This window comes from Gopherus flavomarginatus, chromosome 4 (genome assembly GCF_025201925.1).
Source record: "Gopherus flavomarginatus isolate rGopFla2 chromosome 4, rGopFla2.mat.asm, whole genome shotgun sequence".
Lineage (NCBI taxonomy): Eukaryota > Metazoa > Chordata > Testudines > Testudinidae > Gopherus > Gopherus flavomarginatus.
In genome coordinates this window covers 106920862-106948242 of record NC_066620.1, presented here as the reverse complement: position 1 = coordinate 106948242, position 27381 = coordinate 106920862, and the positions used below count along the sequence as shown (strand labels likewise).

At 43.9% G+C, this 27381-nt stretch overlaps 1 protein-coding gene across 2 annotated transcripts in view; it reads left to right on the top strand.

The window, feature by feature from the left end:
- The window catches only part of UTRN (utrophin), a 565218-nt gene that overhangs the window by 163556 nt on the left and 374281 nt on the right, over positions 1–27381 (top strand). The window contains exons 42-49 of one of the 2 annotated variants that reach the window (XM_050949465.1): positions 222–394; positions 4116–4266; positions 6542–6717; positions 8055–8190; positions 16083–16232; positions 17464–17548; positions 23622–23836; positions 25077–25194. In XM_050949465.1, the coding sequence (XP_050805422.1) occupies positions 222–394; positions 4116–4266; positions 6542–6717; positions 8055–8190; positions 16083–16232; positions 17464–17548; positions 23622–23836; positions 25077–25194 (1204 nt within the window). Of the gene's footprint in view, positions 1–221; positions 395–4115; positions 4267–6541; positions 6718–8054; positions 8191–16082; positions 16233–17463; positions 17549–23621; positions 23837–25076; positions 25195–27381 lie in introns of those variants that run through there. The other variant, XM_050949463.1, reaches the window with a different exon arrangement.

Sequence of the window (27381 nt, the reverse complement as noted above, 5' to 3'; positions counted from 1 at the left end):
GCTTGTGGAAAGGATAGAAGATTAAAAAAGTGCAGCTGAAAACAATTTTTCTCTGTTGATTTATCAGCTGGTGGTGCTCTTCCCATGATAGTCAGTGTCTTCCATTTCTGGGTGTTCAACTGGCAATATTCACAATGTTTTTTTGACGGGGCTATTGACTATTCTTGTTTCCTGCTGGTGTTGACTTTACTAATGGGTTGGTGCCATCATTGTGCTTGTAGAATATAAAAGATGTTTTGGACAAACTTGGGGACCAGATTGCAGTCATTCATGAGAAACAACCTGATGTTATCCTGGAAGCATCTGGACCTGAAGCAATTCAAATAGGAGATGCACTAACACAGCTGAATGCAGAGTGGGACAGAATTAATAGGATGTACAATGATCAGAAGTGGTAAGTCTGTTTGATTTTGTAGAGATATTTTAATGCAAGTGCAAAGGAGTTCCATTTCTCTCCCCAGAACCAGCTGTAACTCTGGTAACAGATGTATCTGCCAAAGTCTGGGGGTCCATCTCGGTCAGCTGCAGGCACAAGCTTATTGATCACGCTCGGACCACAGTCCAGTCATTTGTCATCTTTTTGTGCATTCCTTTAGTTCCTCTCATTCCAAGGATACTCAGGAAACTGAAATGAGACAAAGTAACATTAATCCTCATGGTCCAGGTGTGGCCAAGACAATATTGGTTCATGGACCTACCTTAGCTCTCCGTTTGGTCACTGATAACTTTATCTTTGGTCAAGAATCTCCTGTCTCGGAATCAGGCCATATCTTTGCATCCCAACTTCCAATCTCTCTACTTCATGGCATGGGGTTGAATTCTCAGAAAAAATGGTTACTAGTACAGTAACTGCAGGTCTTCGAGTTACGTTGTGCACATATATGTTCCACAACCCTTTCACTTTCCCTTCTACTATGCACATTGCAGTGGGCTGAAGGAGCAGAAAGAGAGGAGGCAAGCATGCCTTAAACTTGGCGCATGAGGAGAGCAGGGGTGCATCATGCACCGCTTAGTGGTACTGCTGTAAACAGTCTCCAACGTGAGTGTATTAGGCATGTACACAACGCATCTTGAAGAACAATAGCTATTGTATAGGTAACTCGGCTTTTCCTGCAGGGAAACTTAGCAACAGCCAAGTTTAGTGAGAGAGCCTGGACTTAGACTTAAGTTGTTTCAACTACTTGCAAAAGCAAATTCTGTTAGACTAGGTTTGGACTATATACTAGCTATACGTATTCTGTTCAGAGCAGGGTGAAAATTTTGATGTGCTCACAAAGCTCTGTAAACCTTTTTCTGGACAGTCCAAATGTTGGTGTAACTGAAGAGTTAATACAAAATGAGAATGTTAAAATGCGGGAGCTCATTAAATTCTTATATATATAGAAGCATTAAGTGTGTTCTTTTACAAAACAGTTTATGGAAGTCTCTGGTCTGCCCATGAGTTATAGATAGGTATAATTTTTGCAAAGGAAGGAGAATAAAAGCAAAACTGGTTACTCATGAGACAGATTATATTCATTAACGGAAGTTTTAAAGGTTGATAAGGTTTTAAAAAAAGTCATGCAAACAAATAGTGAATGTCACTTATTTATGAGGCAAAAAGGTATTTTAAAATAACACTGTATTGTTTGAATAACCATTTAAATATTAAGTAAACTATGTATTACATGAAGTAGTAATCTCCTCTGACCAATGTGTTCATTTTCTAAGCCTCCAAAAAACACATTGGCAATAAAAGAGAACTAGTTTTCCCATTTGGTTGTAGGGATCATTTTACTGGGTTAATTTCTTAAGGTGTGTGTGGGAAGTCAAAGCAGGTATTAGGAATTAGTGAAAAAAGAAACTCTCAATGTGTGCATTTCTTGATTTTTTTTGAGGGGGGATATTTTTTTTAATATGATGACTAAATTAAATGTAAAATTCACTATATATGCTAATGTGAAGGAGCCATTTGGAGAAGCTGACCAGGCCCATGGTTCTTAAAATACCACTATCGGGATATTATAACAGTTTATTTGAAGAAATCAGGTGGTGTTGCATTCTCATTCACTGGCTTTTAAAAAATGAACAATAAACTGTGATCACTGAAGAAAAACGCTTGTACCTAGTTCAATGGTTCATAAACCTGCAGGCTATTTGTGGCTCAATTAGCACAGAACCGCGACCCATGTGACAGCCTCAGGGCTATACAGGTAGTATATATATTGTGTAGATGGTGCCCACATGATGCACAGAAAGTTGCATATGCATCCCACAAAGGTAAATAGGTTGAGAACCACTGATCTAGTCTAAAGCATACTCAGTTTACAGAACTTTTTAGATTAAAGTTGTATGTAAATTAAATGCTGCTCATTTTCTAAATAGCTTGTACAGATTTCGGTTTGGGAGAATCATTCATGTTTACAAACTGAAGCCCAGATAAGCCCCTCCTTCCACCGTTGTAAGATGTAAGCCAACTCAGTTTAACTGACCTCGATAGTTAAAACTAAGCCATACAAACAAAGTAAAAGAAACCTTTTAAAAAAAAAAATCTAGGCCAGGAAATATGTATGAGTCTGGGCAAAGATTAGATCTATCTCAATCAGCAACAATTGAAATTGAAACTTTTTTAATCACTGCAAGTAAATAACTGAAGCACAGTGATCACGAGACTCGCTCATTAAACTTAGATTTGGTATTTCCTGATGGGATACAATTCAATCAAGCTATATCTGAACTTATACAGGAACTCCAAATCTGTCTACAAAGATGGCCAGTCAGAATCAATGAATTCAAAAATATAAGGATGAATTAAACATATATTAGTGTGTGAAACCAAAGAAAAATTTGAGATGAGTAAAAAGATGTGTTCTCAGTTTTAAATTGGTTCACATCTGTAGGGTTTGGTGTATCATGACTTAAAGACAAGTGGAACTTATTTCTTATTAAACATCATTGTATACATAAGAATTATGAGGTTTTCCTCTCTAGTGGAACTCCAGATCCAACTCCTATTGAAGTTTATGGAAAAAAGGTTCATGTTCCTACTCTGCAAACTAGTACCATGTCTTAATTTCTCTTTAAAAATGAACTGCATTTGTAAACGCATACCAGATCTTCAACTTCAGATCCATTAATATAGCTCTGCAGATTTATGTCAGTTGAGGATATCTGCCCTCTGTTTTATATTTTATAAAGGCAAACAAAAGGCACTATTTTGAAGTGGGACATGATCTAGTCCATCAGTGTGTTGTGTCTCTTCTGTATTGTCTGTCTTACATGGACTGTAAATCCTTTGGGGATAGAGGTCTTATCTGCTATACAGTGCAGAAATATTGTCAGCACTCACCAAATTATAAGTCACGTGCCTGGCTAAGATGCTTTTCCAGAAAGTATATTCTTGGTTTTGTTAAATAAATAAATAAATTCTTTTTTGTCAGCCTACTGTCACTGTCCATTTAGCTAGTATGAAAACATGTTGTTTATACTACTACTGTACTTGACCTTTTGCATGCCAGAGAAAATGTTTGCCTGTTAAGTTAAACTTAGCACTAATATGATGCTGCAAAAGTAAAATATATTGAAACTTATTGTGTAATAAGTTCTGTGGGACCTACTGCATGCAGGCCCTTTTCTGATCCAGTTGAAGTGGAGTGGTAACACTCTCAATCAGTGCAGTGTGATGAAGATCAGCTTCTCTCTTTAATTTCTTCTAGCAGCAGGAAATCATGGTTTTGTGAGCAAAAAACCCAACCTGGGCAATTCATCATATTTAATTTTTCATGCCCTCTGATGTATGAACCATTTAAAAAAATTGTTCTGCAGACCAGTTTTGCTGCAGCTAATTAATCTTTATTTCCCCAGTAATGGACACCAAATATTTCTCGGCCCTGCCCTCAGCCACTTCAATTTAGAAGGCAGTGATTGTTTGCGTAGTTGGCTTTTGCAGTCAGTGCAATGACAGGAACTGTTCAGTGTATAAGACTTACTTAACTGTAATGTATCAGGCCTTTCTATTTTGCAGGGCAAGTTGTTTTGAATTAACTGCTCTCAAGATTAAATATAAACAGGTCAGCCCATCTCTTTTCCCTGAAACAGTCTAGATAATTTTGAAATCCTTTCTTGTTCCCCAACAGTTGTTTTGACAGAGCAGTTGAAGACTGGAGGCAGTTCCATTGTGATCTCAATGACCTCACACAGTGGATAACAGAAGCTGAAGGGTTACTGGCTGATTCCCATGCTCCAGATGGTAGCTTGGATTTGGAGACCGCTGAGATGCATCAGCAGGTATGTGGCATTCAGTCAGAGGACAGGAAAACTGACAAAAGTTTAGCATGGATTTGAGCCAAAAATTCAAATCTGCCCATGAATAAAAATATGTACTTGAAATTGTGGTGGTCCTCTATAAAGTTTTGCAGGAAAATACGCCTGTGTTTAATTTGAAATTGTTTTTCTGGTTGTAATTTCAGTTGATTTTTTTTTTTAAATTAGATTATAAATGTAAAAGTTTTAATCAGGAGTTAGGGACCTAAGCCTTATTTTCTGTCTATTTCGCCTCCTCCCCATAAGAAGGTTCAGTTGGCTACATTTTAAAATATATTAGAATTAATGTGTACTATACTCCTTAATTGGATATACTTTTTAAAATAATTAGTATATCTATAATTAAATATTGCAGGGTTTAGTTTCCTATTCTGAGTAGAAAGCAAGCACAACTGTTTTGTATAAAGACTCCAGAAAAAAATTAAAATGTAATATTATTTGCTTTAGTTTTACCTCTTCACATTTTGTTTTCCTGGTTCTTCTCATGCATCATCATAAAGGAGAAGCAATTTTCTGTTTAGCTAAAATCTTAATTTAATTTTGTAAAAGCAAGAGGCTAAAGCATAACTTTAAAATAAATCCAAAACAAAAAAAATCCTTAGCAATGTGCAGGTATCTGTATTTTAGAAATCCAAATGTTAAATACTCGTGTTTTACAGGAGAAATTTATGATCCACTGAGTATGCTTGTATTTTATTCTTGGTTTTTAGTGCTGTTGGGAGTTTTCTTCTAGGGCATTTCCTTTCTCTTCCTTGAATCATCATCAGTTCTGTTCTAGTTGCAAAGAGATCTGTGCTAGTAATGTAAGCTTTTTCTAGCTGATAGGGATATGTTAAGGTTTGAACCTGACTTTTTCTGACTTCCCTCAGTTGCCTGGATTTTTTGTGATATCACTAGATCATGGCAGCATTGCCAAAATTATCCTAGCTAAAGTGTTGTAAGGTGTAGACGAGTTCCGCTGGGGCTCGACCCTTCCTGATGGGGAGGGGAGCCACACCAGCCTCTCTGTCGTCCCTGCAATTATAATCAGCTCTGGCCCTTTGGGGCAGGGCAGAGCAGTGGCAAAGTCAAACGGGGCCCAGCCCTTGGTTCGGGCGGGGCACCCAAACACAGTTACAAACAGCTCTGGCCCTTTGGCCGGGGAGAGGGGGGAGTCTGCCACCCGGATACGAGTGGCAGGGGGAACGCAGGCCCACCCACTCCTCTGCGTTCCAGCCCGGGGCCCTGGTAGCGGCCGTCACTGCTACCGGTGGTCAGTGGGGATCCTGACCGAAACACACTGACCATTGGTAAGGTTAGCTCTGCAGCATGACTGGGGTCAGGTGCCCCTGGGCTACTTCCTAGCTCCCCCTCTACTCCTACCTGGTCCGGAGCCTCCGTTCCGGGGACGTCCAGGACCATCGGTTCATCCCAATCCGCGCTGGGCGGCAGGTCCGGTAATGTTTCGGGGAATGCTGGCCAAGCCTGGTCTGGGGGCTCCTCAGGGCCGTAGTAGGGGCGAGGCAGCTCTGGCGGCTCCTTGTCGTAGCGGCCTCGAGAATGCTCCAGCGGCTCCTCGTCGTAGTAGGGGCGAGGCAGCTCTGGCAGCTCCTGGTCTCGGCCTCTGGCTTGGGCAGTCTCCCAGTTACGGGCGTCGGCGGACACGTCTGCTCCTGCTGGTGGCAGATCTCCAACTGAAGGCTGGGGCCTGGCTTTTATTCTTCCGGGTCGCCGCCTGACCCTCTGAGGGGCGGGACTTCCGCTCAGCGGGCCTGCCCCCATGGATGACTGACGGGGCTTGACCCTCCCTGAGGGGGAGGGGAGCCACACCGCCTCGCTACACAAGGTTACAACTACGGTGTGCACACAAGTTTGGAGAAGAACTGGTGAAAAGTCACAATCTGTGGGCAATCTTAAAAAAAGAAAAGAAAAATGTAGCACTTAAAAACATCAGGCATGAATGTAGATGCTAATGCTAACCATTGAAAAGTCAGTTCCTTTATATTCAGTTGTATTCAATAGCCAATTGTGCATCAGTCTTTTTTTTTTTAAATTATATTTATTTGTAAGTTGGCCTAGACTTAATAACAAGCATTTAATCATTCTTTTAAAGCTGCAGATTGTTGATGTAAAGTAGTTTAAAATGCTCTTTTTGGTAAAATAATATGCAGCCAGGATGCATTCTCAACGTTATAAGCCATAAATCAAAGTCAGTTTAGGTCAGTAATAAAATTCTGCGTGGTTTTCATACTTGTGACAGGAACTAGAAGAAGGAGTCAGCAGTCATCAGACCAGCTTTTCAACACTGAACAGAACTGGGGAAGGAATCATACAGAAACTCTCCACTACAGATGGGAGCTTTCTGCACGAAAAACTGGCGGGGTTAAACAAACGCTGGAAAGCAATTACTGCTGAGATCATGGATAGACAACAGAGGTAATAAGTTAATCAGAAATGTGGGTGTCTGAGCAGATATGATGGGGAGAATCTCATTTAGAAGACTCCAGAGGAGGTATAGATTTCTATTGCACACTGTTCATTAGGCTGAATTTTCCTAACATTTAGACCCTGTTTTCAAACTGCCTCATAGAACCACTTTCTCATAAAAGCATCAGCAATTGATTACTCAGATTGCTGTTAACACGAACAAACACAAGCCCACCTCTTCCCCCTCCCTACAGTTTTCTCTTTTTAAAATGGCTTCACTGCAAAATCAGATTATTTGGAGGGACCACTGCTACATTCAGTTCAACCTAACCCAGAGGAATTAGCTGTAAGTACATTTCTGCTGATCTTTACATTGCAATAACCTGAACATTATTATCTGAAATCCAAAAATGAAGTAATAGAGGACACAAAGAGAAAATATATCGTTTGTAAGAGCTGAAAGCTTCGTACACAATCGTTTATCTGACTGGAGAGTTTATAAGTAAGATCAGAATCCGTTTTGAAGGAGAAAATATAATCAGAGAATAGAAAGATCAGAATCCATTTATTACTGTAAATTTTGTGTAAAAGATCAAAGTTCAAGGGCAGTCTGAGATAAATGTGCACATTTTCAGTATTTCTATGTGGGATATGAAATCCCCATGTGTCATTAATTTTAATGGAAATTGTGAAGCTAAATCCCCATAATTAATACTATTTTTGTGTTTTCTGAAGCAAATCTAATTTTAAGTCTTCACTGCTGCATATAGAAAATCTTCTTGATTATTTTATTAGGCATAACCTGAGTAAGTTTTCATGTGCTACAAAAAATTATCCTTTCCCAATGTTTGCATATTTAGAGGCTCTCCTGAATATTTTCACAAACAATGGTCTTATAGTGGCTTATAGCAATTAGGCCCTAGTAATTCCTGAAACTTGGCTTTCTGATCTCTTGGTTCATGTGAACTTTTAAAATTAATATTTTATACAGATTTTTGGAAAAACCTATTTGGAGATTTTAAAGTGAAGTTTAAGCCATAGTTATTTGAATGTGATTTGCTTTTTTATGGTTGAGGAAAGAATCCTTTGATCAGCAAAACCAACTCTTTTGGTAACCGTCATTAGTGTAAAACAGAGAGCTGCATGTCATATTGGAGGTAGTGTGGGAATGGTACATACTGTTAGCAGTTATGGCAGCATATCTCACACCTCAACAGGCTTTAGTATTTGAACATGAAATTTTGCAAACGTCTCTCTCAATAAATATGTATTTTCCACTTTTAATCAAGTTGTCTCCATTTGCTTCATTTTGGTCTGTTATCTGCTGTCGGATTTGTGTTTTTTAGACTGAAAGGAGAGAATCAGCAGCTAATGGACTACAGGAAGAAGCTGGATGAGTTTGGTTGCTGGTTGGAAAATGTAGAAAATTCCCTGGAAATGAGACCTACATTCAACCATGAAGAAAACCTGAGAGAATTAAAGGCAAGATGGATTAAAATGTGTATGAGTGCCTGTGTGTCTTTCAGTAATTTTGAATCTGCCATGTCCAAATGTGGGATAAATATCCAAAATGAGGAGAGGCACAAGAAAAATATTATTGCATAAAGTGACATGAGATTAATTACCAAAATAAGAGACAGCTTTTACTGAGGGCCAGTTGAGAGTTGCATATGAAGTAGGAGAAGATGCCATTGGATGCAGTAGGTCAGCACACACTTATGCTGTGAAACCTTAAAATGTTTTTGTTACATTCTCAGTTCAAAAACAACAGCTGGCACTTCAGAAAAAGAATTTGTGGCATATGAAATATAGTAAGAGCAATTGCACAACATCATATATCTTCATGCGACTAAACAGACTGAATACCATCAAAAATTATAACAAGGGCATGAAATTATAATTTGTTTAAAGTGGTGTTTTTACTTATCAAAATGAGTGGTATTAACACTTCTGAGATTGAAATGTAGGAAGTTATAATTAATATCACAATGCATTTGATTACTATAAAGTTATCCAATGTGTTTCAATGTTTTATTGCACTTCAAAGAAAATAAGCAAGTAAATAGCCAATTAAAATACTTGTAAATAATGACACCTGTGTCCTGTTACTGGGAAGCTGAATATTTCTTTAATTGTCTTTTAGTCAGCATGGAGTACTTTTGGTTGTCTTTTAAATTTTATCAGTATTGAACATTAATAACATAATACTGTCGTATCTGTGAGCATGGTAATGAGAGAATGCTGTCAGTACCTGAATAGAATGAAACACATCAGTCTGTCTGGCAATGTTACTTGGTTGAAATTTCAACTAATAGTCTCAAATAGAATACAGAAATCAAACTTCCTTCAAATCTGTTTAAATGAGGTAAATTGGTTAAAATTACATCAATTGTTCATTCAAGTGCAGTCTATTGTATAGTGCCCAACCAGTAGTTCTTCTTTGAGTGCTTGCTCATATCTATTTCAGTTAGGTGTGCCCGCACCGCGTGCATGTTCGTTGGAAGATTTTTACTCTAGCAACACTTGGTGGGTCGGCTGGGCGTCCCCTGGAGTTGGCACTGCTATGGCGCCGGATATATACCCCAGCCGACCCAGCCACCCTTCAGTTCCTTCTTACTGCCCGTATTGGTTGTTGGAACAGTGGAATGCGGCTTAGCTGACCTCCACTTCCCTAGCTACTCGTAGTTCTCGTGTATATAGTTATAATCCTTTCATATATATTTTTTATATAGTTATACATTTTTGCTTTACTAGCATAGTTAGTTTAGTAATAGTTAGAGGGGTTCGGGGAGTAGCCCCTTCCCCGCACCCGGTGCCGGAGCCCATGCCCGGCTCACCGGGTTTTAAACTCTGCTCAGCCTAGTGCAAGCCAATGCCGACAGGAGATCCGCACGTATCCTGTTTGAAGTGCCTCGGGGAATCGCACTTGACAGCTAAGTGCCCCATTTGCAAGGCTTTTATGCCGAGAACAAAAAGGAGCGGGACTTTCACTTACCCCTCCGCCTTTGGCACTGAGCGATGATCAATCGGCGGGCAGAAGCGCCTCTTCAGCACCGGACCCCGCCGGTACTGCCAAGGCCTTTCGGCACCAGCCGTCGCCGGCACCGAAGTCGACTCGGCACCGCTCCCTCTCTCCAAGGTTGAGAGAGCCTACGACTCCTCCTGCCAGTGCCTGATGGCTCCCCGGCACGTGCCGTGGTTGAGCTCCCTGCTCCTGCTGCTTCCATGCCACCTGCACCGCAGCCAGAGAGCTCGTCTAAGTCAGATCGCCCAGCACCGACGCCTGCAGAGGCACCGATGACGTCGGCACCGTCGATTCCGGTCCCACGGGGCTGTCAAATCCAGTGCCTGACAGCTCCCCGGTACGCGCTGTGGTTGAGCTTACTGCTCCTGTTGCTTCCGTGCCAACTGCACCGCAGCCAGAGAGCCTGTCTAAGTCGGATCGCCTGGCACCGACACTTGCCGAGGCACTGATGACGTCGGCACCGTCGATCCCAGTCCCATGAGGGCCGTCGAATTTGGTGCCTGACAGCTCCCCGGTACGCGCTGTGGTTGAGCCTACTGTTCCCTCCATGCCGGAGACATTCCCAACGGCGAGGGATCTCATTGCCATGACAGAGTCGATGCTGCCTGACCCTGGCACTGCCGGTGCGGGTAATACAGTCTCTTGGCAAGCCTCCCTTGATATGACCATCCTCTGTTGGCACAGCAGAGTGCCACCGTTCATGATCACGGTCCCGCAGATGCTCCAGGTCCCGTCGGCACTCCCGCTCCCGAGACCACTTGCAGTCCCAGTGCTGTTCTCCTCCTCGGTACTGGTCGCACTCGCCGCATCGGTCTGTATCCCGTTCGCTGACCCACTACTCTCGGCACCGTTCCAGCTCCCGGCATCGCTACAGGCACCGTGACTCCCGTAGCTGCTCCCAACGTCGAGCCTAGAGATCTCGGTCAACCTCCCAGCACTGCTCTGGTCGCAGGTCTGGATCTCGTTCCAGGTACCGGTACGCCTCCCCGTACCGGTCCCCGGTGCCGAGTTGGGCAAGGTCTGATAGAGTCAGAGACTCTGCCCATGGTTTTTCAGCACCTCCATGGCCATCCAGACATGCATCAGTGTCATCCCATGCGGACAGCTCTTATGCTCAGGGCCGCGATTCTGATGTGCCCACCAACAACCTGAGAGCCCATCAGGACCGCCTAAGGAGGGTAGCACTCAATATGGACCTCCAGGTGGAGGAGGTCCCGGAGGTAGAGGACCCAGTAGTGGGCGTTCTATCGGCGGTTGCCCCACTAGAGGGGCCCTACCCATTTATTCGGACCATCCAGGCAAATGCCTATACTATGTGGCAGTCCCCAGCCTCTATCTCTCCTGCGGCCAGGGGAGTCGAGCGTAAATATATGGTGCCCTCTAAGGGGTACGGCTACTTGTATGTCCGTTCTCCTCCCTGCTCACTAGTCATTCAGTCTGTTAAGGAGAGGGAACGGCATGGCCAGCAGGCACCAGCCCCGAAATCGAAGGAGGCTAGGCGAATGAACCTACTCGGCGGCAATGTGTACTCTTCAGGGGCCTTACAGCTCTGGGTGGCAAATCAACAAGCCTTGCTTAGCCGCTATAATTATAACACCTAGGTGGCAGTAGTTAAGTTTATGGAGCTTCTCCCTCGAGGCTCCTGCCAGGAGTTCGCTGCCCTCTTGGAGGAAGGGAAAAAGGTGGCCAGAGCTTCCCTCCAGGCCTCGTTGGATACAGCAGACTCAGCAGCCAGGACTCCTGGCCTCGGGTGTTGCCATGAGGCGCATCTCATGGCTTCAGATTTCAAATCTCATGCTGGAGCTGCAGTATACCATTCAGGACTTAACCATTTGATGGTAAAGGCCTCTTCGCGGCAAAGACAGCCCCAGGCTGCAAAGCCTGAAGGACAATAGGGTCCTAATGCGCTCTCTCAGCGTGCATACCCCGGCGACCAAACACAGGCCTTTCCGTCCCCAGCCATGCTGCCGTACTCTGTGCCTAGCCAGAGACCGGACTTTGGCAGACGGCGCGACCGAGATGGTCGCAGACGACAGTCAGGACTGCTAGAGGGCCAAGATCAAGGTCCCTCGCAATCAACACCAGGACCAAAGACAAACTTTCGAAGGTGCGCCCGAGGGCGGCGTACCAGTTACAGGCCGGGATCCCACTCCTACTTTCTCCTGGCATGGTCCCAGTTAACTTCAGGTCGCTGGGTCCTACGCACGGTGGAGTATGGGTACCACCTCCAATTTGTTCCAACCCTGGCCCCCTTCAGGGACCCCTCTCACGAGCAATTCCTCTTACAAGAGGCCCAGACGCCGATGGACGAAAGGGGCAAGGGGTTTTACTCCTGTTATTCCCTAATCCCCAACTCGAACGGAGGTCTCAGACCTATCCTAGACCTGCGAGGACTCAACCAGTTTATAATAAGGTTGAAGTTCCGCATGGTATCCCTGGGAACCATTATCGTTGGATCCTGGAGACTGGTATGCCGCCCTCGATATGAAGGACGTGTACTTTCACATTGCCATCTTCCCTCCGCACGGGAGATACCTCCGCTTTCTAGACAACTGTCAGTACTTCCAGTTTACGGTCCTGCTGTTTGGCCTTTCTACAGCCCCACGGGTATTGTCCAAGTGTATGGCCGTAGTCGCTGCCTACCTTCACCTACGTTGGATATGCGTTTTTCTGTATCTGGACGATTGGATTATCCTAGGAGACTCTGAGACACACATCACTCAGCATGTGGGCATCGTCAAGGACCTATTCACACGTCTAGGCCTGATCATTACTATAGAACAATCCACTCTGGTTCCCATGCAGAGGTTAGACTTCCTAGGAGCTGTCCTGGACTCCGACCTAGCCGGAGCCTGCTTACCACAGCTGCGGTTTCAGGCGATGGCAACAATCATCCAAGGTCTGCAGACTTTCCCAACGACCTTGGCTCGCACTTGTCTCGGTCTCCTGGATCCCATGGCTGCCTGCAAGTTTGTAACCAACCATGCCAAGCTCCGCCTCCAAGTTTGACTCAACTTGGCGTACCGCCCGGACAGGGACCAAATGGTCACGGTAGTCACCATTCCCTCCAGCACCCTAGGCTCCCTAGAATGATGACTGACTCCCTCCCTGGTGTGGGCAGGGATGCCATTCCATCCACCTCAGCCCTCACTGTCCCTGATGACGGACACATCATCTCTTGGCTCGGGTGCTCACCTCGGTCACCTTCGAGCTTAAGGCCTTTGGTCTTCTCAGGAGCTGGCATTCCACATCAATGTCCAAAAATGAGAGCAGTCTGCCTGGCATGCCAGGGGTTCCAGCAGCAGCTGCAAGACTGTGGTGTCTCAGTGTTTACAGCCAACACAACGGCCATGTGCTACATAAACAATCAGGGAGGGACATGATCCTCCCTCTTTTGTCAGGAGGCCATCTATCTCTGGGACTTTTGCATAGCCCACTCGATAAATCTGGTAGCGTCCTTTCTCCCACGTGTTCGGAACACCTTGGCGCTTCGACTCAGCAGGTCTTTCCGGTCTCACGAGTGGTCGCTCTGCCCCGGTGTGATGCATTCTGTTTTCCAGAAGTAGAGACTTTTCCCCACATGGACCTGTTTGCTTACCGCGAGAGCAGGAAATGCCAGATGTTCTGCTCCTTCCAAGGTCTCTCCCCGGGATCGATCTCTGACGCTTTCCTGGTGCCGTGGAAGGGCCAACTCCTTTATGCCTTCCCACCGTTCCTGCTGGTTCATTGAGTCCTGCTCAAACTTTGCAGGGGCAGAGCGTGCATCATAATGATCACTCCAGCATGGTCCAGGCAGCACTGATACACCACGTTGCTCGACCTGTCAATAGCCAACCCAATTACCCTGCCACTCCCCCAGACGTCATAACTCAAGACCACGGCAGGCTTCGCCACCCGGACCTGCAGTCTCTTCATCTCACGGTGTGGCTGCTGCATGACTAAACCGGAGTAGCAGGAAGCCTTCCACCTGGTCAATGTACCTGGCCGAGTGAAAGCGTTTCTCCTACAGGTGCGAAACGCTTGATCTTCCTCCTACTGAGGTCTCGATCCCCTCTATTTGGCCTACCTCTGGCCTACAACAGCAGGGCCTAGCGGTGTCATCGCTGAGGGTACACTTGGCAGTCATCTCTACCTTCCACCCAGGCAAAGGTGGTCGTTCTGTGTTCTCACACTATGGGTTTCTAGGTTCCTCAAGGGCTTGGAGCGCTTACACCCTCAAGTACGCCTCCCAGCCGCAACCTGGGACCTCAACCTGGTTTTAACCAGACTTACGTCTCCCCCATTCGAGCTGTTAGCGACCTGCTCGCTGCTATACCTGTCTTGGAAGACAGCTTTCCTCGTAGGCATTACATCGGCCAGACGAGTCTCCGAGCTCAGGGCTCTTATGGTGGTTCCGCCGTACGTTATGTTTCACAAAGACAAGGTGCAGTTACGACCACACCGAGCTTTCCTCCCTAAGGTGGTTTTGGCCTTTCATGTTACCTACACTCAACGCAATGGGAGCAACAATTGCTCTCCCTGGACGTCTGTAGAGTGCTCGCATTTATATTGCGCGGATAGAACCATTTCATAAAATGCCCCAACTCTCTGTCGCGGTAGCAGACCGAAGGAAAGGCCTACCTGTTTCCTCTCAGAGGATCTCATCTTGGGTGATGGCGTGCATCCGCACTTGTTATGTTTTGGCTCATATTTCCCCAAGCCACATCACCGTGCATTCTACCAGGGCTCAGGCTTCATCTGCCGCCTTGCTGGCTCGTGTACCTACCCACGAGATATGTCGCGCAGCTCCATGGTTCTCGGTCCATACCTTTGCTTCACATTATGCTCTGGTTCAACAGTCAAGAGATGCTGCAGCCTCTGGCTCAGCAGTTTTACATTCTGCCACATTTCACTCCGACCCCACCGCCTGCGTAAGGCTTAGGAATCACCTAACTGGAATGGATATGAGCAAGCACTGCAAAAAGAAAAGACTTACTCACCTTTGTAACTGTTGTTCTTCGAGATGTGTTGCTCATATCCATTCCAAACCCATCCTCCTTCCCCTCTGTCGGAGTAGCCGGCAAGAAGGAACTGAAGAGTGGCTGGGTTGGCAGGGGTATACATCCAGCGCCGTAGCAGTGCCACTCCAGGGGGCGCCCAGCCGACCCACCGAGTGTTGCTAAGGTAAAAATCTTCCGACGAACGTGCACACGGCGCGCGCACACCTAACTGGAATGGATATGAGCAACACATCTCGAAGAACAACAGTTACAAAGGTGAGTAACCGTCTTTTATCAAAGCTAATCTTGTCATTTCCTGATCATTATATTCTCTCTGCCCACACTTGGAGCCAGAACCTGGCTAGGAAAATATTACTAATTATTATTATAGGTATTTAGATATTCTGCTGAGGGGCATCAATATATAAAAATGTGGATGGATAAATGGTTGCATACATGTTCTCCTTGTTGTTAACAATGTAATTATTTATCTAGTTGTGCTAGGTGCTTTGCAGACAAATAGATGACCTGGTCCCTGTTGTGCAGTGCTTATAGTTTAAGGCCCTGAACACACACTGTTTTTCTCCATGTATAATCCCATTGAAGTCAATTGGAGACTACATGCAAGACAAACTTTTTGCTGGATCTGTCCTGCCATGTAACATTAACACAGGCAAGAGTGAATAAGTGGGGGAAGATTCAGGGGTCAAAATAAGATATGAGGTTTTTTTTAAAGGGTAACTTTAAAATTTCCTCTTAACCTCTATTTCCCCCCTACCTGCCATGTCTGCCTGTCTGGAGCTTGTTGCAGGATTGCAGCCTTAGTTTTTAAAGACTTGAAAACTGGAACAGACCATAGTTTTAACTGAGGTGGGGAGACAGGTAATCAGTGCTTTTTAATTTGAATATATTGGCCACACCGAAAGGTAACCAAACCAAAGTATGCATGTAGCAGTTGAGTAGCTTTCATGAGTAATGTATAAAAGCGGATCCCTTCGCTATTCTCTTTTACTTTCAGTTCCTCAGATTTTTGTGTTTTATGCAGGAAGAAAATAAACTCTGATAGTCAAATAAAGCTTTTAAATACTCCTGTTTTCTGTTGTTGTTAGTAGTGCCCTGCAAATCTGCAGATAGCTGTAGACCATGTTTGTGGATTGTAGATTAGATGCGGATACAAATATCCACACAGGGCTTTAGTTACTAGATCTCTAGTTTATATGCTGTTGGTTGGTTAATTTTTGCTAATCAACTCTCCAAATGTCCCATTCTTCAGTTAACTAAACATTTATTTGTGTGTGTGTGTGTGTGCGCGCATGTGCATTCACACGCAGAGTCATCTTCAAACTAAAGTTCTCTCTTGCTCCCTGTAGGTCTTAACTGAGGAAATGGAAGTACAAGGAGAAAAACTGAAATGGTTGAACAGAACTGAATCTGAGGTACTTTCAGATAAAATTGTTGGTTTTCAGGAAAAAGAGAGAATTTCTGACATCTTAAGGGCTATCAATATGAAGTGGAACAAGGTGTGTATTTTCTCCATATTAATTATGTATAGTCAGCATGTCTAGTAGTTTATTAGGTAGAGGTCTATCCTCCTTTCCATACATGTGTGACTCCCACTAATGCTTTTGGAAGCTATCCATGCACATCAGCGGAAAGCTAGACTCCATAGTCTAGAGCATAAGTACTGTTCCATGTCTAAGTGCTAAGCTCATGTAAAAATTGTTCAATCAGTATGAATTCTCCTTTGGTTTAGATCTTTCTGGTTGAACTGGTTTTCCTTCAAAGAGCTAGAATGAGACAGGTTTTTTTTTCTTTTTTTTTTTAAACAAGCTGGAAAGTATCAATTAGAAATTGACATTTCAAAAGATTTTTAATAAGAAATTGAATATTTGCAATTACCATAGCAAATATTAAATAAAACCAAACTCAAGTTACTTCAGGAAGTGTGGTGGGTCATGTCTTACCTGGATTCTCTCTCCTTTTAGATAGTAGGAATTAGAAATTCTAATGAAATATGACCTCTTTGGCTTGATGACCTGATGAAGATAGGAGAATACTAGAGACTGGATTAGTGTGATTGAGGTTGTGTGAAGATTGATGAGACAGTTTGATTGTGGGTCAGGAATCTGAATATTTGCTAGGGGGAAGAGGGATTTGGTAGCTGTGGAGAGGAAAAAAGGTCTGTATCTCTCTCACTGCCGCCTCCAAGCCAAGTAACGCTCTTCCTTTTCCTTTCCTTTCCCCAAAATAATAGTGTAACTAAATTTGGTTGGCTCTAGTAGTCAGATAATTTATATATATTCTGTAAAAACCTCGCCTCATATTTTGGTACATCTTGTGTGCCTCTGCTAATATCTCAGCTAGTAGGGAATGCATTACAGCTGGGTACTTCGGCAAAAAAGAATGGAAAAGATTATCTGATCTGTGTCTAAATTCTGTTCTGTTTGACGCAAACTTAACTCAGGTGTGCACATGTATATAAAACACTACACTGTATATAGATAGATATAAAACTCTTATCTGAGCACAGGGTGACATTGCTTGCAGTTATTAAATTATAGGTGTTTATGGCGCTTTCTTTGCTGTCTGAAGAAATCTTCATTGTAAACATAGCTTTAGTATTTTAGTATATTTTGTGATCAATATTTTAGCTATGTTAATGAGTGTTTCTTTATAGCTATTAAAAAGCAAACAGCCTGAGTGGTCTTTTTTGTTTTTGTGTTTTTTTTGCCCTTCCATGCTGTGCTGTAGTTGTTCAAAGAGGTACCTGACAGAGTGAGAGAACTCGAGGCATATGTTCAGCAGCTCCATCTTGTGACACAGGCAAAGCCTTCTGGTGAGTGATGGTCAGAAAACATTTTACAATCATGTCTAATTCAATTGAGTTTAATCCTGTTTGCAGTAAAAAAAAAAAATAAAAAAAAAATAATTGTACTAACTTGGGTGAAGTGGAGATTGTAATATGCAGATTTTGCATCCTTGTATTTAGGACTGATTTTGTATTATTGGCAACACTGGAGCACTTAATTGGGGAAAAGGACAAGTTAGAGTTTTTTGTTGTTGCTTGATCATTGAATATTGATGAATAAAACCACTTGTTCTTTATTATTTGTATTACCATAGTGCTTAGGCACCCCAGTCATGGACCAGAAACCCAGGTGCTTTACAAGCACAGAACAAATACAGTCCCTGCCTGAAAGAGATTGCAATCTGAAATTAAGTAAATGGATTCATAATGTTTTTCAAAATTCCTCACCCAGGAAAATTTAAATGGAGCAAATAATTCTGTGTTATAATCTCAGCCTGTCAAGGGTCTATATTGTCTTGAGTTGAAATCAAGACTGTTAAGCGAACAATGGTTCATATTTTTTATTAGTGGAAGGCAAATGTCCATGATTTGAACTCCTGCTTGATTAACATATCTGTGCAGTTGTAATCTGTGGTATTTTTGGAAGGTGATCTGGTGATGCGTTGAAATGTGTGTTTGTTTTAAAATATACACATCCCAAGCCATCGGACTGTAAGATTGGGAGCCCTCAGTGTAACCAGGTTTGAGTGTTGAAGGAAGGGATAAGAACCAGACTAGAAGTGTTATTGTTCCTGCTCCATCCAACCAGACATCAGGCCAAGCTGTGAATTGCTAAATCTGTGCAAGGCCTTAAACCGTAGTTTAAGTTGTTTGTGTCTGAGGTGAGCTCTGTATTGAGAATTTTAAAGATCTTGTGGTTTTCCATCAATAGTATTAGTTTTGGACCTAGTCATAATGGAAGAAATACTTCAGTTCTTCTTTGAGTGCTGGTTTGTATGTGTATTTCAGTGTGGGTAGACGTGGGTCAGGAACCAGAGAATTTTGAAATCAATGTCTGTTGGTCCGCATGTGCACCCTGGCTCATCTGGTGCCTCTGTCTGAAGAGACAAAGAGCAGGGTAGACTTTCCTTCTCCTGTTCCTTCTCACCGCTGCATGGTCTGGGTTGGATACTAGGCTATGCCCAGGACTCCGGGCTTCAAAACTTGTGCTTCCAGCCCGCGATCCTTCTTGGTCAGCGACGACCTCCACTGCTCCTTGTACACCTTGAGGAAACCCACATTGCAGCAAGGTGGAAAGGGTGGGAACTTTGCCTCCTGATGGAAAAGGCCATGAGGCCCAATATGACCACGGCTAGGGAACCTCCAACCCCACTTTCCTCTGCATTAGCCAGACTAAGCAAAGAGTGTGTCAAATCAGGAACAAGGGAGTGTGCTTCCACAGAGCCTTTGGTAAGGTCTTGTTGACAGAAGAGGGAGCATACTCATAAACTTGAGACTAAATCTTCCTTCAAATCCACTTAGAAGTCGTTGGATCCAGTCTTGCCTAAACTGAGTATTAGCTCAGCCCAAGAGAACTTAGAATGTATTAAGTCTCAGAGGCTTGCTAAGAGAGCTCACAAGGGCTTCACTGGCAGTGAATCATGGTCTGGTTGTACTGGTGTCTCCAGTACCTCCCAAGCACAAACTCAGGATCCTCCAGCACTGATGAAGACTGATCGCTGAGAGCATTTGTCACCCACAGTACCATCTGCAACGGTTGTGGCACAGATTTTCTTTACTGCTGCTCCAGTGGTTCAGACAGACAGGAATCCTCTCACTCTGGGAAGAGCTGAGCCCTATTCTATTCCTGAGGATATCTTTGCTCTCCCAGACCCAGAGTCTCCCACTTCTTTGGATCCCCTCCTTTTTGAGAGAGGTTACAACTCCACCAGAGAAGCTGGCCTTTGAAAGGAGTTTGTCTCCCATTCCATTTCTGGGCTACTATTTCCCTCCAGCAGCACCATGGAACTGGAATCATTTTTTTTTCTTCATTGGGAGATTCTGAACCACCCAATGAACCTATATGTTGTCGTCCTCCAACCCAGTCAGAAGACCCTGGGCCAACTTGTGACCTGCCTTCACCTTACCATCTACCTCAGAATTGTTGACCACCATGACCCCCATTTGATCCATCCTTTTGGCTATACTGGGGGCCATCGGATCAGTGCCATCTTGTTGGTCTGGTCTGCTAGGGAGTCATTCCTTCCCTCCCCTTTGAAGGGACAACTGAAGCAGCCCCTGAACCCTATTGAGGAGGAGTATGCGCCAGATCCAGTGTTTCCATCAGATCTGATGAGATTGCCATCTTAAGTGCCAGACATGGTGGCGACTTTGTTTCCATCTCCCCCCGACGACTATAATCAATTCCAGGAGCTGCAGATTCCTGTTGAGGAGGTTCAAGATCCTTAACCCAAGCTTGGGGACATGCTCCAGTACAATCGCCCTCCCAGTTAATGAAGCCATCCTGGAACCAGCTTGGGTGGTCTAGAATATCCAAGCTACCAGAATCCCCATCCCTAAAGGGGCAGAAAAACGGTATGTCTTTGTCAAAGAGACAGAATTCCTGTTCTCTCACCCTACTCCTAGTTCTTCAGCCACTGCAGAGCGATCTAGGCAGCAACCCTGATCTACCCCAACTTATTGGGAAGGAAGGTCTTTTCTTCTTCTAGCCTCTGGTTCAGGATAGCCAATTACCAAGCACTACAGGGTGAGTATGACTTTCTGAATTGTTGAAAATGTATGGATTTTACTGACAGTCTCCCATAGCAGGACATAGCTGTTTCAGGCTATGAACTGTATCATAGACTAGATCAGGAGTGGCCAACCTGAAAAGGAACCAGAATTTACCAATGTACATTGCCAGAGAGCCACAGTAATACGTCAGCAGCCCTCCATCTGCTCCCCAGTGCCTGCTGGCGGCCCCCCACCAATCAGCTCCTACTCTGCTCTCCCCCTGAAATCAGCTATTTCTCGTGCGCAGGAGGCTAAGTGGAGGGAGGAGCGAGGGCATGGCAGGCGAAGGGGCAGGGGCCCTGGGGGAATGGGTGGAGTGGGGGGGCAGGGCTTGGGGCAGAGCAGGGGGTCGAGAAGTGAGAACCCCCAAGCACATTGGAAAGTTTGCATCTATGTCTCTAGCCCTGGAATCAGTGCCTAGGTAAGGAGCTGCATATTAAGCTCTGAAGAGCTGCATGCGGTTCAGGAGCTACAGATTGGCCACCCCTGGACAAGATCGTAATTAAGGCTACGATTTTTGTCATGGGTCTTTTTATTAAAAGTCAAGGTCAGGACAGAGGCAGTAAACAATAAATCACATATTTGTTGAAGGTGGAGTCCAAGCCCTGCTGCCCCGGATTGAATTATTGGAATTTTCAAGAAGTCACGGAGATCTCGTAAAATTGCAGAATCCGTGGCTTCCGTGACTGATTCATAGTCTCAATAATAACCAGCCACAGAGTACCTGTCAAGACCGCTCCACCTCTCCCCCCCGACTTATGGTCGCATGCACGTACGTGACACCTTTTGCTAGACTCCACCTTTGTTTCACCTATAAGCGTGGCTTCAAACTATGTGCTTGCCAAACCAACAGTCCATGAACGCCATAGTGACTGTTCCCAGCAAAGTGATGTCATCCTTGTCATGGTGGAGGAATCCCCTCCAGCTATGCGTTGGCGTTCCCTTCCTTGCCTCCACATAGGATAGGACAATCATTAACAACACATCCCTAATGGGAGCGCACATGAACAACAGTGCAGTGCAAGGCACCTGGATGTTTCAAGCGTCCATGAGCTACAAGCAGTTTGAAGGGCTTGCAAAAACTTCCCCCTGTTTGTTCAAGGTCTCCGTCCCCCCATAATGTCAGACAGTGTCACAACTGTCTTTTACATCAACAAAAAGTTGAAGTGAGATCCACCCTTCTGTGCACAGAAGCGGTTAGTCTGTGGAACTGGTGTATTGATAATCAGATTGCCCTGTTAGCAGTCCTCCTCCCAGGAAATCAGAATGTGCTAGCGGACTCTCAGCTGACACTTTGTGGTCCGATCATGAATGGGTGCTTCACAACTCTGTGGTAAACAATATTTTTGCTCTGTGGAGGTTCTCCACCAATCTGCCTCCCAAATAAATAGGAAATGCAACATATACTGTTCTAGAAGAACCCTGGGTTGCCACTCACGGGACAATGCTCTACATCTTCCATGGTCAGATCATATGAACTATGCCTTCCCTCCACTACAGCGTCAAGTTTTGTGCAAGATTTGGCAGGACAGGGCATGAGTTATTCTTATTGCCCTGAACTGGCCCAGACAGTTTTGATTCCCAAACATTCCTACGCATGTATCTCAGGCACTGATCATTATTCCTGTCTCCCAATCTCCTTACTCAGTGGAATGGCAAGATCAGGCAACCCAACTTGTGTCCACTACATCTCAGAGCCCGGATGAGCATCGTCCTTAGAGTAATTGTGCACTGAAGCTGTACAGAACATCCTTTCTAATAGTAGGAAGGATTCCACTAGCAGATTCTAGAAGGGCCAAATCAGAACCCCTCTGTCTATTTAAAAAAAAAACAAAAAAAACCCTCAATGGAACTTGAATCTTGTTCTCTCAGTATGCCCTAAGCCTCCTTTTGAACCATTAGCTTTCTTGCTCCATGTATCTGGTAGTAATCACCTGAGCCAGGAGAGCTGGTGATCAGGGTGTGTTGATGGCCAATCCTGCCATAAGGATGAAGTTTCATTATGTTTGCCCCTAGATTCAACCCCAGAGTAGTCTGAGTTTCATCTGAACCAGTCTATCCATTTACATGTATTCTTCCAGAAAACACATACATCCTTAAAAGAAAGGAGGCTCCATTCCCTCAACATTGGGCGAGCCCTAGCCTTTTATCAGCAGAGAATGAAAAGAATCAGGAAATTCCCTAAACTTTTTGTCACCATAGTGAAAAGGGTCAGGGGTCAGGCTGTATCCTCTCAAGCAATCTCAGAATGGATCTCTGGCCATATTTTTCTCTATCAGTTGTTTAATCTTCCTCCTCCTCATGGGATAAGAGCTCATTCAACAAGAATTTAAGCAACATTTATGACGTGGATTCAAGAAGTGCCTCTACTTGATATTTGTAAGCCAGCTCTGTGAAGCTCAGTCTTTGTTAGACGCTATGCCTTGGTACGAGGCTCCTCTGCTGATGCATCTTTTGGAACAACACTCCTTCATTTGGCTCTGCCATCTGCAACCTCACACCCTCCTTCTGTTTGAGTACTACTTGTCAGTCATCCACAGTGGAATACACCCAGGGACCAGCACTCGAAGTAGAAGAGAAAGTTACCTACCATATAGTAACTGGAGGTTCTTCAAGATGTGTGGACCATATCTCTATTCCACTACTCACCCTCCTTCCCCACTGCTGCAGATCATCTGTGATTCATGGTGGAGAAGGAACTTGAGGTGGTTGGTCTGCTCGAGTCAGGGTGTATGTGTGGACCAATGGCCTGCTTTCAAAGCTCTCCACTCCAGATGCATGGAGTGCATGCCTGCCTACAGTGGAATACAGATAGGGCCTAAACATCTCAAAGAACTTCCAGTTACTATAAGGTAAGTCACTTTTCTCTTTCAGAGAGTGGGTCAGTAGTTGCCTTTCCTACCCAACTGGAAACAAGATCTATATGTCCAGGACATATGCACTCTTCTTTGGACCTGATATTTTTAGTTCAGCAAGTTATTATATATCTAGAAATCATGATTCAAGTTTGATTTTTTGCAAGGTTTTCTTCTTTGGGAGCTATTGTTGTTTTCTAATGAATGTGAATCATTGAGTCGCTCTTTGTTGGTATAAAATCAAGCGACATGTATTTTGTTTTCCCTGATTTGTGTGTGCGCGCGTGCTGTTGTCAAGGTGCTTCAAATATCATTGTTGCTATTCTTTCACTGTAGACACTGGCATGAATGTGTAGATCTTACAGAAAATGTCATATTTTTTGTAGTTCTCACCAGTGTCACTTTGGACTTGATGTTTTTAAATATTAGGGAAAGAATCTTTTAAAAAATGCTGACTATATTTACTGTTTCAGCTTATCCTGCTGTCCAAAATGTGGTGCTAGTATCCTCTCCCTTTGAAGCTCCTGTACAGACTCAGCAGGCTTTGGAACATTCTGCACCTGCTGATCTGGATAAAACTACAACTGAACTGGCTGATTGGCTGGTGTTGATTGACCAGATGCTCAAGTCAAACATAGTCACTGTGGGAAATGCAGAAGAGATCAATCGGACAATTGCACGAATGAAAGTATGTCTCACTGGAGAAGCTAGTAATCTTGATGCGCCACAACAACTTTAATATTTTTTTTTCAAATTTCTGTATATTCTGAGGGAAGAAACAAAGAGAAAATCATTGTATCTTACTGCAGCTAGTACAGAGTTATTTGAAAATGACTGAGAAATAAAAATCTTTTATCTATATCTATAGATATCGATAGATATATAGAGAGATAGATGTAGATATCGTAGTTCTAAAATTGTTGTTCTTCTTTCCCCTGTTAAGCCCTTGTCCTACATCTCCAGGGCCGTACTGTTTTTACACCTAGACCTTTAGATTTGGAGAAAAAGTGCTATATGTGGAGTGTATATGTGTAGGGGCATTACCAATATCCTTTGCTGGTATATGCCTTTTTTTGAAAGTCAGTACATCAGCTTTTGGTCAGTTTAGAAAGCCATGCTTATTATCTATGCAATATAAGTGTATTTTAGGCTGTATTATAATGCAAGTTAATTTATTTCCATTTAATTTTAAATTAGAAGAACAGTTGTAAATGCTAATGTTAGACACTCACAAATGTTTGTTCCTGATCACAGTCCATGTGAGGCTGAGCCAGGACTAGGCATAGATGTCTGTGAGTGTCTACATTAGCATTTATGATCATTTTACTGATGATAATTGTAAATTAATCAACATGAGTTACAACATGACCAAAAACTGTAGTCTAGGCAATTCCTAAGAAACTGTTTGTATTGTGACTTCTAATGTCAGAATTTTTTGAAGAAGAGTTCAGTGTGTGGTAGATTTAGAGAAGTTTTTTTTAACTTCATAGCATTCATCAAATGTGGGTATAGTAATTAGTCATCATTTTGCCAAAATCATGTGATACTCACATTTCTGATTGTATCAAACAGGCTGATTTTCTTTTTCTCCTTTGATAATGATTACTGTTAGGTTTTATAGTGAGAAACTAATTTACAAAAGAGAAAAAAGAGGCAGCCAAAAATATTGTGCAGCACTTCCAATTAATATGTTGTTCACATAGATTAATCTGCACTTCAGAATCTTCAATAATAGCCAATCAAAATAAAGTAGCTTTATGATACTGTGACACCGAAAGTATGTTATACTTGTAAAATAAAGATGGTTACAGCTGTCTACAAGCACAGTTGGTCTTAGGTTCATAACTACACGTAGTCCAGAAAATGTTTTTATAATGTTAAAATTTGCATTTTCTAATTAAAAAAAAATCAAATATTGATTCTTACAGATAACAAAAGAGGATTTAGAACAGCGCCATCCTCAGCTGGATTCTGTTTTTACTTTGGCTCAAAATTTGAAAAATAAAACTTCCAGTTCAGATGTTAGGACAGTGATCACAGAGAAATGTAAGTTCTCCCTCTTTTTTGCAAGCATAGTTAGTTTTTCATTGTACTAAAATAAACGATTATTTTCTTTCCTGGTAAACTATGAACATTTCCCCTATTATAGCAGACTAGTTTGTATGCATCTAGGACTTAGCAGTCAAAACAGTCAAGTGACTTTCAGTTTCCCAGTGTTGTTTAAAAACACTCATCACTAATTAAAATGTTGGTGCTTCTTCACTGTCCATTTCTTAAGTATGGGGGGAGGTGGGGCGATACCTTGGGTAGCTCAGTACAGAGTAGCTCATGAAAGGCTTGAGAACTGCTTGCAAAATCCTTCCTGCTTATTCTGTTCATCCTATTCAGTGGTATAAAAGAAATAATGCATTATTTGTTCATTATGAACTGCTCTGTTCTCAACACTTTGTAATTGAGGGCAATAAAGACTTTGCTAGTGTTTGTCCCTGTTTGTTGGATTTGGGGTATAGAAGGAAAAAAGTAAAAACCAAGATAATTGAGTTGTGTGTTGAAAGTGGAAAAAATCTGTGATAGAGATGAAGAGTTGAGGGTTAAATTGAGCATATAATGGGGGTGAGGGAAGTCTTGATCTGTAATACAGAAAGGATATTTCTTATCTGTAATAATATGCCATGAAAACTTCAGAGATAGTGAGTTGGGTTTAGATTTTTAAAGCTATTTAGGCATTGCTGCACTCAGTGTTTCAATGCTTAACTGACTTAAGAGACTAAAATCTCATTTTCAAAAGGGAGTTAGGCACTTAGTAACCTAAATCCCATTGGCAGTCCTTCTTGAAAATGAGATTTAGTTGTCTAAGTCAGTTAAGCATTGTACCGATAAGTGCCGCAATGCCTAAATACTTTTAAAAATCTGAGTCCTGGTTTAAATGGACAGTCACTGTAGGTAGTTGTCTCAAGAGTTTTTTTCATCCAGCTTTGCAGGGGAGACCTGAATGCTCTGGAGATTCTCCTCTTCAGGTCATTAACCAGTGCAGAATGTTACACCATTTTCACTCCTATTGTTTTCACTTTTGCTGTTTTAATGAAATCACTGATTCTTCTTCGAGTGCTTGCTCATATCCGTTTCAGTTAGGAGCGCACGCACTGCGTGCACGTTCATCGGAGATTTTTTACCCTAGCAACACTCGGTGGGCCGGCAGGGTGCCCCCTGGAGTGGCGCTGTTATGGCGCCTGATATATACCCCTGCCGGCCCATCCGCTCCTCAGTTCCTTCTTGCCGCCCGTGTTGGTTGTTTGAACAGTGGAGCGCGGCTTAGCTGATCTCCACCTCCCTAGCTATTCGCTTGTTATATAGTTATTGTGTCCATAGTTCCTTTTCTGTAGTTCTAGTTAACAGTTATATTAGTAGTTCTTATAGTAGTTGTGTATATATAGTTAAAGAGGATCGGGGTCTAGCCCCTTCTCCTCCCCCGGTACCGGGGCCCATGCCCGGTTCACCAGGCTTCAAACCCTGCACGGTCTGTCATCGGCCGATGCCCACAAGAGACCCGCACGACTTCTGTTTAAAGTGCCTGGGCGAATCCCACCTTGCGGACAAGTGCTGAATCTGCAAGGCTTTCAAGCCCCGAACGAAGAAAGAGCGGGACATTCGCCTGAAGCAACTTTTGATGGAGGCAGCTGTAACTCCTCCATCCTTGGCACCGACTCCGGCACCGGGGACAAGTGCCCCCTCCGCACCGGAGCGTACAGTTCCACTAAAGACTTGTCGGCACCAGCCTTCACCCGCTCAACTTTCTGGCCAGCACCGCTCCCTCTCCCCGAGGAGCAAGAGGTACAAGGCTCCTGCGGCACCTGTATCTACACCACAGTCAGAGTGTACAACCATGGAGGACTGCCCGGCACCGTCAACTGCCGCGGAACCGCTTGCCTCCGCACCGTTGATTCCGGTCTCACAAGAGCTGTAGAGTCCGGTGCCTACCAGCTCCCCGGCGCACGCTGTGGTCGAGCTCGTAGTGCTCTCCATGCTGGAGACCTTCTCCACGGCTCGGGAACTAATTGCTTTGACGGAGCCTGAGCTGCCCCACCCCCCGGCACCGCCGGTGTGGGTTGTTCAGTCATTGGGCAAGCCCGCCATGATGAGGCCATCTTCGCCTGGCCCTATCGAACGCCGCCGGTCCCGATCCAGGTCCCACGGACACTCTCGGTCCTGCCATCATTCCCAATCCTGGCGCCG